This window comes from Bactrocera oleae, chromosome 4 (assembly GCF_042242935.1).
Source record: "Bactrocera oleae isolate idBacOlea1 chromosome 4, idBacOlea1, whole genome shotgun sequence".
In the NCBI taxonomy this organism is placed as follows: domain Eukaryota; kingdom Metazoa; phylum Arthropoda; class Insecta; order Diptera; family Tephritidae; genus Bactrocera; species Bactrocera oleae.
In genome coordinates, this window is record NC_091538.1 from 41,252,088 (window position 1) to 41,264,924 (window position 12,837).

General features: G+C 37.3%; 1 protein-coding gene across 12 annotated transcripts in view; it reads left to right on the forward strand.

Annotated features, from left to right (window-relative positions):
* Camta (Calmodulin-binding transcription activator) overlaps positions 1–12,837 on the forward strand; it is a 133,929-nt gene that overhangs the window by 104,442 nt on the left and 16,650 nt on the right. For 8 of the 12 annotated variants that reach the window (XR_011396174.1, XM_070108919.1, XM_036362550.2 and 5 more), the window contains 12 exons: positions 373–1,548; positions 1,628–1,894; positions 1,961–2,082; positions 4,320–4,425; positions 4,484–4,629; positions 4,688–4,807; positions 7,935–8,050; positions 8,281–8,400; positions 11,590–11,657; positions 11,729–12,092; positions 12,152–12,569; positions 12,689–12,763. Coding sequence is in view for 11 of the 12 variants with exons in the window: in XM_070108919.1 (XP_069965020.1) it covers positions 373–1,548; positions 1,628–1,894; positions 1,961–2,082; positions 4,320–4,425; positions 4,484–4,629; positions 4,688–4,807; positions 7,935–8,050; positions 8,281–8,400; positions 11,590–11,657; positions 11,729–12,092; positions 12,152–12,569; positions 12,689–12,763 (3,098 nt within the window). In the remaining variant the exon portion in view is untranslated. The remainder of the gene's footprint in view (positions 1–372; positions 1,549–1,627; positions 1,895–1,960; positions 2,083–4,319; positions 4,426–4,483; positions 4,630–4,687; positions 4,808–7,934; positions 8,051–8,280; positions 8,401–11,589; positions 11,658–11,728; positions 12,093–12,151; positions 12,570–12,688; positions 12,764–12,837) is intronic. The other 4 variants (XM_070108923.1, XM_070108920.1, XM_036362557.2 and 1 more) reach the window with 2 other exon arrangements.

The following is a 12,837-nucleotide window of genomic DNA, read 5'->3' on the forward strand; positions in this document are numbered from 1 at the left end:
CATTTGTCGTAACCGCTGATATCGGGCCACAGTAGCTGCTTCACTGATCGATGATCGAAATACAGCTTTTGTATGGACAACTTTTTTATTCGACAAGATATCTTCACGAAATCACGCAGGAGTTATTGTCCAAAGCAACGCTATAACTTCCAAGGAAATTGTTACGATCGGACCACTATAGCATATAGCTGCCATACAAACTTGCCGATGAAAATCAATTTCTGTATGAAATCCAGTATGAAATCTTTTGTATTTGTGAAGGATGGTATAGCTTTGGTGTTACCGAATTGTTATCGATCTTGTTCTTTTTTAATTATATTATGTAAGAAATAATAAAACTAACGTTAATACCAAAATTCTTTTGCGTTGCAGATGTCATCCGGTAGTGATATAAAACACAATTCAAATACTTCCAAAAACAACAACCGCAACAATTGTAACGACAACAATCAAGTAATAGAGTACAACAGCAACAGCAATACCGATGGTTGTGTAAATATTGGTGCTTCCAACGATGATGCCAAGGTAAACAATTTACAACAACATCAACAGCAACAACTGCAACACGAACAAACCAATTCGAATTCCCATGAAAATTGTGAAACAGAACAACAACAATCCCATGCAATTGACTTTGAATCACTGGAGCTGAGCAGCAATGGGGGAAATGGTGTTGGTCAGCAACAGCCACACCACCAACGGCAAACAGCTTCACATTCCACTCACGATTTGAATGATTCATTGCGCTTCCTTAACGAGACACTCGATCTCTCGCAGGAAGACATCCAACGTACACTTATTGCGAATTTGCCTTTTGGCGCGACAAATCCTAAATTGACAACTTCCACAGCTACAGGAGCTGCCGAGACGCATATGATGAGCTCCATCGACTTTTTGGGCGGTAATTGTGCCGGTCAAAGTGACGATGAGATTCTAGTGCACGGCGTTAGCTGTGAGGGGGACGATGAGGATGCAGATGATGTGTTTGCCCATTTGGATGCGTTCGACATGCTGGTTGAATTTCCCGAATTGGATTTGGATGATAAGGAAGCGCTATCGAATACCGTGCAGCAACAACTTCATCAACAGCAAGTCGACATACACGGTTCCTTAGAGCAGCTAAACAACAGCCAAGCGTACTGCCCGTCTGGCATGGTAAGTGACAAAAAGCTGCTAAGCATTTGCGACTTTAGTCCGGAATGGGCGTATACTGAAGGGGGCGTCAAGGTGCTTGTGGTCGGGCCATGGACTGCGAACGCCACGTACACGCTGCTCTTCGATGCACAGCCGGTGCCGACGCAGCTGATACAAGAGGGTGTCTTGCGTTGCTACTGTCCACCGCACGAGGCCGGTTTCGCTACACTGCAGGTGTCTTGCAACAACTATATAATTTCCGATACGGTACTATTCGAATACAAGACCACGCTGTACCAAGAAGCGCCCTACGATGCTTACACCAATGATTGTCTTTACAAGTTTACGCTGCTCAATCGGTTGGCATTGATAGACGAAAAGATGCAGGTGAAATCGGAAGCATCGGCAACGCTGGTGAGCATCCCCACAATACTTGAGCTCTATCTAAATATATATTATTTCTTTTCAACTTCTTTTTGTTTTCTCGTTGCAGTTTGAGCAGCAAACACTTTTGCTCCACAAGAACTTCGAAGATCAACTAGTTAGCTATTGTCAAGTGCTCATGAATCGCACCTGGTTGCAGAATGGCAGCAACTGGAGTAGTGGCTTCAAAGGTATGACGTTGCTGCACTTAACAGCGGCGCTCGGCTATTCCAAGCTGGCTTGCGCCTTGCTCAATTGGCGTGCGGAGAATCCAAATATCATACTTGAGACGGAGATTGATGCACTGAGTCGTGATGTCTACGGTTATACACCGATGGTAGGTGACATTTGCGGTATATTTATCTGTCACTTAAAATAATCTTTAATTCTTCTCCTTCTTTAGGCCTGGGCTTGTACACGAAATCATGTTGAAATGACCATCATACTGTACAAGTGGAATCATAACGCCTTGAAGATCAAAGATAATGCTCAACAAACACCCCTAGACGTCGCTAACTTCAAGGGGTTTGTATCACAATTTTGTAACTGTATTATTTTTTCTCTGATAACTGTTCATTACGCATACATATATCTAAGATACATCGGGGGGAAAATTATAGTGAACAAGTAAGGAAGGGCTAAGTTAGGATGAAACCGAACATTTTATACTCTCGCAAAGTCAAATGGTATACTCGTTTGAGATTTCTTTGTGGATTGACTGATATTTTCGGTAGAAGGTCAACTATAGGCACTGGGCTCCACATATTTAGTACTTAGGGGCTTGAACAGTTTTGGTTCGTTTTAGACAATTTTTGGTCACAAGGTGGTATACTTTACACATATTATTCACGCAAAGTTTTACCCCGATATAATCATTGTTACCTGATTTGCATAGTGGAAAGTGAAAGAATCAAATGGAATTTAAAATGGTGTTATATGGGAAATAGGCGTGGTTGTAGTCCGATTTTGCCCATTTTCGCACTATAACATAGACATATGAAAAGAACGTTATGCGCCGAATTTGGTTGAAATCGGTTAAGCAGATCCCAAGATATGGGTTTTCACCTAAAAGTGGGCGGTGCCACGCCCACTGTCTAATTTTGAACCTATAAAGTCATCTCATACCATCCCAGAGATAAAATTTAATGTCTCTGGCGTGTTTAGTGCTTGGTTTATCGCGCTTTTAGTATTTTTTAACAGTACCGTTATATGGGGAGTGAGCGAGCTTTTCACCCATTTTCACACCGTCAATAGAGGTGCTAAAGACATTTGCTCGCAGTGAATTTGGTTATTATAACATTAGCGGCTAAGGAGATATGCACATTAAACTTATTAGGGGAGGGACCACGCCAACTTTAAAAAAAAATTTTAGCTGCAGATTCCCCACCCTAATGTGATCCTTTGTACCAAATAACAGTATTGTATCTTATTGCGGAGCTTAGTTATGGCAATTTATTTGTTTCTGATTGATGGCGTTTTGTGGGCGTGGCAGTGGTCCGATTACGCCCATTTGTAATACCAACCATCTTACGGTACCAAGAAACATGTGTACCAAGTTTCACGAAGATATCTCAATTTTTACTCAAGTTACAGCTTGCACGGACGGACGGACGGACAGACGGACAGACAGTCAGCCGGATTTCAACTCGTCTCTTCATCCTGATCATTTATATATACATAACCCTGTATCTAACTCGATTAGTTTTAGGTGATACAAACAACCGTTAGGTGAACAAAACTATTATACTCTGTAGCAACAGGTTGCGAGAGTATAAAAATAGGCTTGATCACTTCTACACTAAGATACAATTTTATAACTCGTAAGCCAATGAAGATATGCTAACCATTAGTCTTCACTAATACGTAATACTGTAACAAATTAATGAAAGCGAGTGATAATCACGTCTATCTCCCATATAACGGTTATATGCGTAGTACCGAAAGCTCGTTTTCTAAAAAAAAAAGTGTTATAAACTGAAAGTTGAACTAAGGTAAACTCTCATCTGGATCTGTTCAATGCCCACTTTTATGTTAAATTTTATATTTCACACTGTACTCGAACCCGGTCTACAATTTCAATCTAAATAGGTATTTGAGGTGAAGGAATAGCAAAAACCTAACAGACCCACGAACATTCATTACATTCCTTTAATTCTTATAAATTGCGGTGTACGAGTATAATATTATATTATATTATGCTGTACCCGAGTTTACCGCTTCCAAAAAAAAGCATTGTTTTATGTTAATGTTTTGTGTGTTCAATAAATTTGACAAATGTTTAAATTTTTAAAATTGTTTGAATTACGAAGGAGAAGACACTCCCTAAAAGTGGACTTACTCTCTTTCATGCCCAATTTTCCTGCTTGAATAACAGTTTCTGGGCTAGGGATACGGACATCCGCAAACCCTTATGAATATAATTTTTACCTTTTAGTATGAATTCATGTATTCAATGCCAAAGAATAAATAAGTAACCAGAAAAGCGATGCGTTTAATATGAAGAGTTTCACAAATTATTTTGAAATCGTTTCTGTATGTAAGGATTATTCGGAAGGATTTAGTCTCCTTTCAACTCTTAGACGATGCAAGTTTTTCTTTTTCGACGAATTTCTCCGTCTTTAACTGTTTCTTATAAATTGGTGCACTAATTCTCTATATAGTTTTAATTTAGCGACTACAATCTACTTCTAACAGATTAGCCATGTTCTGCAAGTATATATGTTAATGTTTCTTGCTTACAAAATTTTCGTCTTGCCTTTCAGCCACAAAGCACTCTTGTCAGAGATTTATCGTCTGGAAGAGGACCGCCTAAAGCAAAGTAAGAAGAATACATTTGGAAATATATCTCTGAGTCTAAATAAATATCCGGTAAGTAGTACGGCTAAAGGGTTCGTTATTTGCTCATAACGGCACTTTTACTGAACAGCTAACAGATGTACATTCGAAATCACAGAACACCAACGAACAAATTTATGATGTCAAAGACAACGAACATGTTTTCAATACATTAGACGCTTTAGATATGCAACGTAGTCATGATGGAGTTTTTTTGCGTCCCGTAGCGGTGGCAAGGTGAGTATTCATTAAATAAAATTTTGATCGAACTTGAAACGTTCTATTTCGTTCGTAGTAATCAAAGTCCTCCGAATGCCAGCCGATTTTCTAAGCGATCCTCGGTCGATAGTGGAATCAATATGGATATTCGAACGAAGCCCGGTAAATCCTTTAAGGACATAACACGTTTGCAGAGGTAAGTAGTTGTGTGTGCTCGTTTGGCGAATGTATATTTCTAGAACCTTTTCGAATAATGCTGCTGATTTTTAAAGTAATTGAAGCTGGTTGAAAAATACATCGAGTGAGTGCATTTATTTTTAGTATCTCAGAGCTCGTTAATTTATGAGTCTTGAAAGGTGTACAAAAAAAGTTTCACACAGGGTTTTTTCACAAGGTTGTTCTTGACATTCAAAACTAAAGAAAATTTGAAATTAACTGATATTTCTTAAATTCATAGGAATAAAGAAGATAATATATTTATAAAACTTTCTGCTGTAGTTTACCTTGTGTTTGGGAAATGGTTTTTCTAAGCAATTCGTTATAAGTTTTATAACTTAAATCACTTATCATACTTTTTATGAAAAAGTAAATGAGGTCTTCAATAATGCTATAAAAACTAGTTTCCATATAAAGGGTTTTTTTTAGAGGTATAGAACTTAAAATTGCAATAAAACAACGATGGATTATTCAATTGACATGAATTATATTTATCCGAAAGATAATATTGTGGCATTACATTTTAAATATGATTTCTGGCATATGACCGCAACGGCTTACTCGGATGTAGTTCAAACTGGACGTCCAATTTTCGATGACTTTTTCCAACATTTTTGGCGGTATATCGGTAATAACACGGCGAATGTTGTCTTCCAAATGGTTAAGCGTTTGTGACTTATGCGCATAGACCAATGACTTTACATAACCCCACAGAAAGTAGTATAGCGGTGTTAAATCACAAGATCTTGGGGATCAATTCACAGGTCCAAAACGTGAAATTAGGCGGTCACTAAACGTGTATTTCAATAAATCGATTGTGGCACGAGCTGTGTGACATGTTGCGCCGTCTTGTTGGAACCACTGCTCCTGGAAATCATGGTTGTTCAATTCAGAAATGAAAAAGTTAGTAATCATGGATCAGTATTGACTGTAACGTTCTGGCCATCATCGTTTTTGAAGAAGTAAGTACCAATGATTCCACCAGCCCATAAAGCGCACCAAACAGTCAGTTTTTCTGGATGTAACGGTGTTTCGACATACACTTGAGGATTAGCTTCCCTCCAAATGCGGCAGTGTTGTTTGTTGACGTGTCCATTCAACCACAAGTGCGCTTCATCGCAACATACGATAAAATGAACGTATTGCGCGATATGTATTCCGCACAGAACCATTATTTTCGAAATAAAATTGCACTACTTGCATGGGTTGTTCAGGCGTGACTCTATTCGTGATGAATTGCCAAACCAAACTAAGAATAAATCACTTGCCAGCTGTTAAATCGGTCGCCATCTTGAACAGTAATGCCAACTTAAAGTTCTATACCTCGAAAAAAACCCTTTATTTTCATCTTTATCAACATCTCATTTCATAAAACTATATTTGAGAATATGTAATTTAAACGCTTTTTTGACTACCAACCTCGATATACTAAATGTGTATATATGAATAAGGAGTTAGGTGTAGTCAGAGGCATGCAAAAATTATAATTTTAAACTATTTTTACCAGTTTTATAAAAATAAAAACGCAGCTTTTTAAATAAAGTTTCGACTTGACTTGAAAGAAATTTGAGAAAAAAGTAATAATTTTCAAAGCAGTGGCTGCCAGACCTAATTCCAATCCAAGCTGTTTTTTTAGTTAACAAAATGGCGGCCTCACGAAAATTTTTTTCTAGAGAAAATTGGTTATAAAAAATCGAAATTAAAAATAAACAAGTAAGGAAGGGCTAATTTCGGATGTAACCGAACATTTTATACTCTCGCAAAGTCAAATTTTATACTCGTTTGAGACTTCTTTGTGAATTGACTGATATTTTCGGTAGAAGGTCAACTATAGGCACTGGGGTCCACATATTTAGTACTTAGGGGTTTGAACAGTTTTGGTTCGATTTAGACAATTTTTGGCCGCAAGGTGGCATACTTTAATTGCATTATTCACGCAAAGTTTTACCCCGATATAATCATTGTTACCTGATTTGCATAGTGGAAAGTGAAAGAATCAGATGGAATTGAAAATGGTGTTACATAGGAAGTAAGCGTGGTTGTAGTCCGATTTCGCCCATTTTCGCACTATGACATAGAAACATGAAAAGAACGTTATGCACCGAATTTGGTTGAAATCGGTTAAGCAGATCTCAAGATATGGGTTTTCCCCTAAAAGTGGGCTGTGCCACGCCCACTGACTAATTTTGATCGCGGTTCCTATAAAGCCAATTTATACTATCTCAGAGATAAAATTTAATGTCTCTGGCGTGTTTAGTGCTTGATTTATCGCGCTTTTAGTAGTTTTTAACAGTACCGTTATATGCGGAGTGGGCGGAGTTGCCACCCGATTTCAACTATTTTCACACCGTCAATAGAAGTGCTAAAAACATTTGCTTCTAGTCAATTTTGTTATTATGGCATTAGCGGTTTAGGAGATATGCACATTAAACCTATTAGAGGCGGGACCACGCCCACTTTTTAAAAAAAAGTTTTAACTGCAGATGCCCCTCCCTAATGTGATCCTGTGTACCAAATAACAGTCTTGTATCTTATTGCGGAGCTTAGTTATGGCAAGTTATTTGTTTTTGATTAATGGCGTTTTGTGGGCGTGGCAGTGGTCCGATTACGCCCATCTGCAATACCAACCGTCTCACGGTACCAAGAAACATGTCTACCATGTCACCAGTTTCATAAAGATATCTCAATTTTTACTCAAGTTAGAGCTTGCACGGACGGACGGAGGGACAGACGGACGGACGGACGGACAGACGGACGGACGGACAGACAGTCACCCGGATTTCAACTCGTCTCTTCATCCTGATCATTTATATATATATAACCCTATATCTAACTCGATTAGTTTTAGGTGATACAAACAACCGTTAGGTGAACAAAACTATTATACTCTGTAGCAACAGGTTGCGAGAGTATAAAAAGTCTAAGAGTAGTAAAAATTTACCAAATCTACCGAACGGTTTTCGAGCTACCATGATCACCAGTTCAAAACATATAAGTTAAAAACTCTTACAAATATTTCTCCGAAATTAAAAATTTTGACTACCCCATAAAACATTTATAAAAGTACATTGCACTTGCTAACCGAATTAATTTATTTTCCGCTACAGTTTCGAAACGCATGACAATTTTAAATTGGCCGTGGAGTCAACGCTTGACACGCTGGCGGCAACAAATACAACGAACTCCCTACTCTCGCCATCGCGCAAAATGGACTTTGCATTGTGTAAGTGAAGCAGTATTATTTCTTTATAAATACATTTATTCTTATATAAATGATTTAACGGTTTGTTTTGTAAAATTATTTTTGCGTTTTTCAATATTTTTATTTTGTTTAATTTTATTTTTGAAAATTTTTCTTTCTTGCAATTGTATAAATGAAATTTTATTTGAAAACATTATATAAATTTTTTTCCAATAATATATGTATGTACCCTGTATGTGTATGTAAATCAGGCGAGGTATCAACTGGCGATTCAAGCCCCTTACCCGACAAAGATCACGATGATACATCAACGATCAATAATGATGATGTAAACGATGTGACTATAAGTAATGAGAACGATGCTATTGTAGGTCAGTTTGTGTGTGCACTCTATGTGCATCTATGTGCTCTCTTTGTACTACTACCACTACATGCATATGTATAATTCACTTTCTGTACGACACAGTGCCAAGTACATCTCTCCAGTATACACACACAGACACTCACACATATATGCATAAATATAAGAGTGCTTAAATAGTGTTAAAACTTAAAACCGTTATTGTTAAAGTGTCCTTGGCACTGAAGATGTGTACTGAATGCTGTTAACGTTATTTATTGTTGTTGTATATATTGTTGGCATATCTGAGTAAATGAACCGGAAAAGCTACTCACGTTATTAACAAGTAAACTGGTGTAAATATTTATGTATTAACCGCAAGTAATTTGGTTTAGCGTAAACAATTGGTGTTTGTACATAAAAAACCAAAAAAAAGATGAATAATTCATGGACGTACATAAAATATATGTGTAAGTTGTTAGTGCATTGTCGTTTTTTTCTTGGAGTACTAAAAAATAAAATAAATATCATTATGCGGAAAGAAGTATTTACTTTTATAAATAGTAAACACGTACAGGTATTTTATTACTTTATTTTTACTATCATTATTGTTATTTATTTTTTGTTGTTGTAACATTATTGTTTATCATTTTTGAAACACATCTCGCAGAGTTGATTACATTCTTAAGTACTTTGCATGACTAATCTCTCAAATTGAAATGTATGTGTTGCTGTAGTTGATGGATTAGTTGGCTAATGGGTAAAAATAATTTGTATATACAGTATCCGACAAAGCTATGTATACCTTTCGAATGTAAAAACCGAAATTATTATATCTTTTGAGAAGAGAAATTTATTTGTTTGTTTTTCTATTTTGCTAATTCGTATATCATATAAAAAAATTATATTCAAATATTGTACATTTGAACTATTAGTTGTACCCGATCGTTCGATCATTAGAGCTTCAATATTTAGTGTTGCCACCTTTATTGTTAATTACAGCCAAAGCATGCTGTCTACCTAATTCTGAAGAAGCAATTGTGGTATGTTTTACAACGAGTCCTGCAATTTATTAAAAATCTCTCGTTTATTGGAACGACAAGAAAATTGGTCGAGCTTATCATGCAAATAATGCCATAAATGTTCAATGGGATTTAACTTAGGGCTTTGGTCGCGGAATAGTAGGAGCTCAATCGATTTTTTTTGATTGAAATATTCTTTCGCAACCCGACTTGTATGTTTGCTGTCATTGCCCTACTGGTATATAAAATCATCTTGTAAGCCCCTGTGTTGCGCTGCGGGCTCTAAATTTGTACTTAGCATCTGTACGCAGGACTCTCCCGTTATTTTGCCTTCAACCATTCAGCCTTTAACCCCCAAACAAAAAAAATTCCCACCTCCAAACCAAACCTTATGGTGCTTTAGATGCACTTACTTTAGAGCGTCTGATAAACTTTTTAAATTTAAATTTGCGTTCATCACTCCAAGTTAATTTTTTCCAAAAACTTGGATGCATTTGATAATAATTCTTTTTTCAAATTCCAATCGTGCCTTCAATTTCCTCTTGCTGATGAAAGGATTAATGATCTTGTAGTGGATGGAATAACCACTTATCGGATTCTCCGCCAAATTGTTCGCTCAGCAATATTGTTCTGAAGGCTCTGCTGAATAAATCGGGCTGAAACAGTTGGTTCGTTCTTCAGTTTTCTAATTATTTTAATCTCTTCGCGAGCAGTGGTTGCTTTGGCTTTGCTGTTTTATACCCTGAGCAGAGTATATTAAGTTTGCCACGAAGTACACCCACAAGTAAACGTCTGTCTGTCTGTATATATACGAACTAGTCCCTCATTTTTTAAGCTATCGCTCTGAAATTTTGCTCCTGTCCTTTCCTCACTAAGAAGTTGCTCATTTGTCGGAACCACTATAGCGTTTAGCTGCCATACAAACTGTCACATTAACTGAACGATCGGAGTAAAGTGCTTGCATGGAAAACTTTTTCAGTTCACGAGGTATCTTCACGAAATTAGGCATGAGTTATTGTTTAAGGCAATGATGTATTATCCGAAGAAAGTGTTCAGATCAGATCACTATATCATATAGCTGCCATACAAACTGAACGATCGGAATCGGCATTTCACCAAATAAAATCTTAAAGTAATGGCTAAACCACTATTGAGGCCAAGATGATAAAATTTTTATTTTATCAAGTTTATTTACTGATATTTATAAAAATTATTTACGCGCAGAAACACTACGCACAAATATTGCCACTGTATATATACTTTAGTCGTGTACAAAGTTCAAGTAATCATCAAAAAGTCTTCATTCTGCAAGCGAACCCAAAGCTATCTTACAGTATGTACTAATAATATGTGCAATTTTTTAGTTGTTGAACTCTTTTATGAAATTTTGCAAGAATACACATTACACATGTCACATTAACTGAACGATCGGAGTAAAGTGCTTGCATGGAAAACTTTTTCAGTTCACGAGGTATCTTCACGAAATTAGGCATGAGTTATTGTTTAAGGCAATGATGTATTATCCGAAGAAAGTGTTCAGATCAGATCACTATATCATATAGCTGCCATACAAACTGAACGATCGGAATCGGCATTTCACCAAATAAAATCTTAAAGTAATGGCTAAACCACTATTGAGGCCAAGATGATAAAATTTTTATTTTATCAAGTTTATTTACTGATATTTATAAAAATTATTTACGCGCAGAAACACTACGCACAAATATTGCCACTGTATATATACTTTAGTCGTGTACAAAGTTCAAGTAATCATCAAAAAGTCTTCATTCTGCAAGCGAACCCAAAGCTATCTTACAGTATGTACTAATAATATGTGCAATTTTTTAGTTGTTTAACTCTTTTATGAAATTTTGCAAGAATAGTAAAAACTGCGGTGCGGTATCCATAGTTTTGTCGGATACTGTATGTCTGTATGTGTAAGAATACGCTCTCCTAAGTGTTTTAATTGCTTGTATCGGTGTATTACTAAACTTACAAGTGCAAGCGCCGTGTATAAGATCCGGACATTAAGTCGAGGGAGCTTCGACTGAAGTGCTTCTGAAGATCGTATACAGGTGCATTTGCGCGCAATCGTTTACTGCCAGCTGTAGTATTTGTTCACATTAAATGTCATTGGTGTCTACTAACACATATGGTGATATAACACGCTAACTTGTGCCATTTGTTACGTTTTACAGGGGATTCTGATGCCAAAGTGCTCACCCTAGCTGAGCACATTATCGCTGCCATGCCGGAGCGTATTAAGGTAGTGCCGCCAGCAGACTGCCGACATTTTAAATTTAATGTATACGTGTGTTTTCAATGTACTCCCCACAGAATGAAGCTGATGAAATGATGGTGCTGGGAAGCCCACTTACGGAACCGCTCAACTCTGATTCGCCTAGTCTGAATAACGGTTTTATGGATCCACTTGATTCGCTGCCTAATACACACTATGAGAGCTTCGACTTCAATGATCACAGCTACCGTTATCATGATGTTAGCACACCATGTTCCAGTCTAAGCCCGGCCAGTTCGGGTCCGTTGCAATCACCAGCTAGTTACTCCATACTGGGTGCCGATCCCTCTGTTAGCTCACCAAGTCCACCACCTTCAACTAAACAGTTAACTGAATTTTTACATGCTTCCAGCAGCAGCCAGTATCCCTTTGAAGCCGACTTCTCAAAGCTAACGTTGACAGGTGTTTTATTGCAAATATCAAATATAAAATATAAGTCTCTATTAAACCCCTCCGATTAGATACCGAGCAACGCGAATTGTATGAGGCTGCCAAATGCATACAGAAAGCTTACCGCTCATATAAGGGCCGGCAGAAGATGGAGGAGCAGAATAAGGAACGCACTGCCGCAATTGTCATACAAAACTACTACCGTCGCTACAAGCAGTACGCCTACTACCGTCAGATGACGAACGCCGCTCTTGTCATACAGCATGGATATCGTTCGTATTGCCGCAACAAACGCTTCAAGAAATCACAGTCGTCATCCATGTCAATTGGCATTGAGTTGTCTGTTGTCGACAGTCAGAGCAGTCCGACGTCGCAATGTCTGTCAAGCTTCTACGATCATTTCCGTAACGATCAGCAGCAACAGAAACAACTTGACTTCAGTTCCCAGCCGAGCACACCAAAGGAGACGAGCCCATCCGGTCCATTGAAGTGAGTTATATTGGAAATTTTTTTTGATGGCATGTTTTTCTATAAGTGTCTACTATTTAATATATACTTGTATATATATTAATTTCAAATTTATAACCTGCATTTCTTTAAATTTGTAGACGTACTTATTCACAATCAACCCAAAATCAAGCTGCCAGAAAAATTCAACAGTTCATGAGACAATCACGAATTAAGTAAGTGTCACTATCCGCATATATTTAGATGTATATTGCTGTATAAGTATAACAATTTAAAATTTGGTATATAT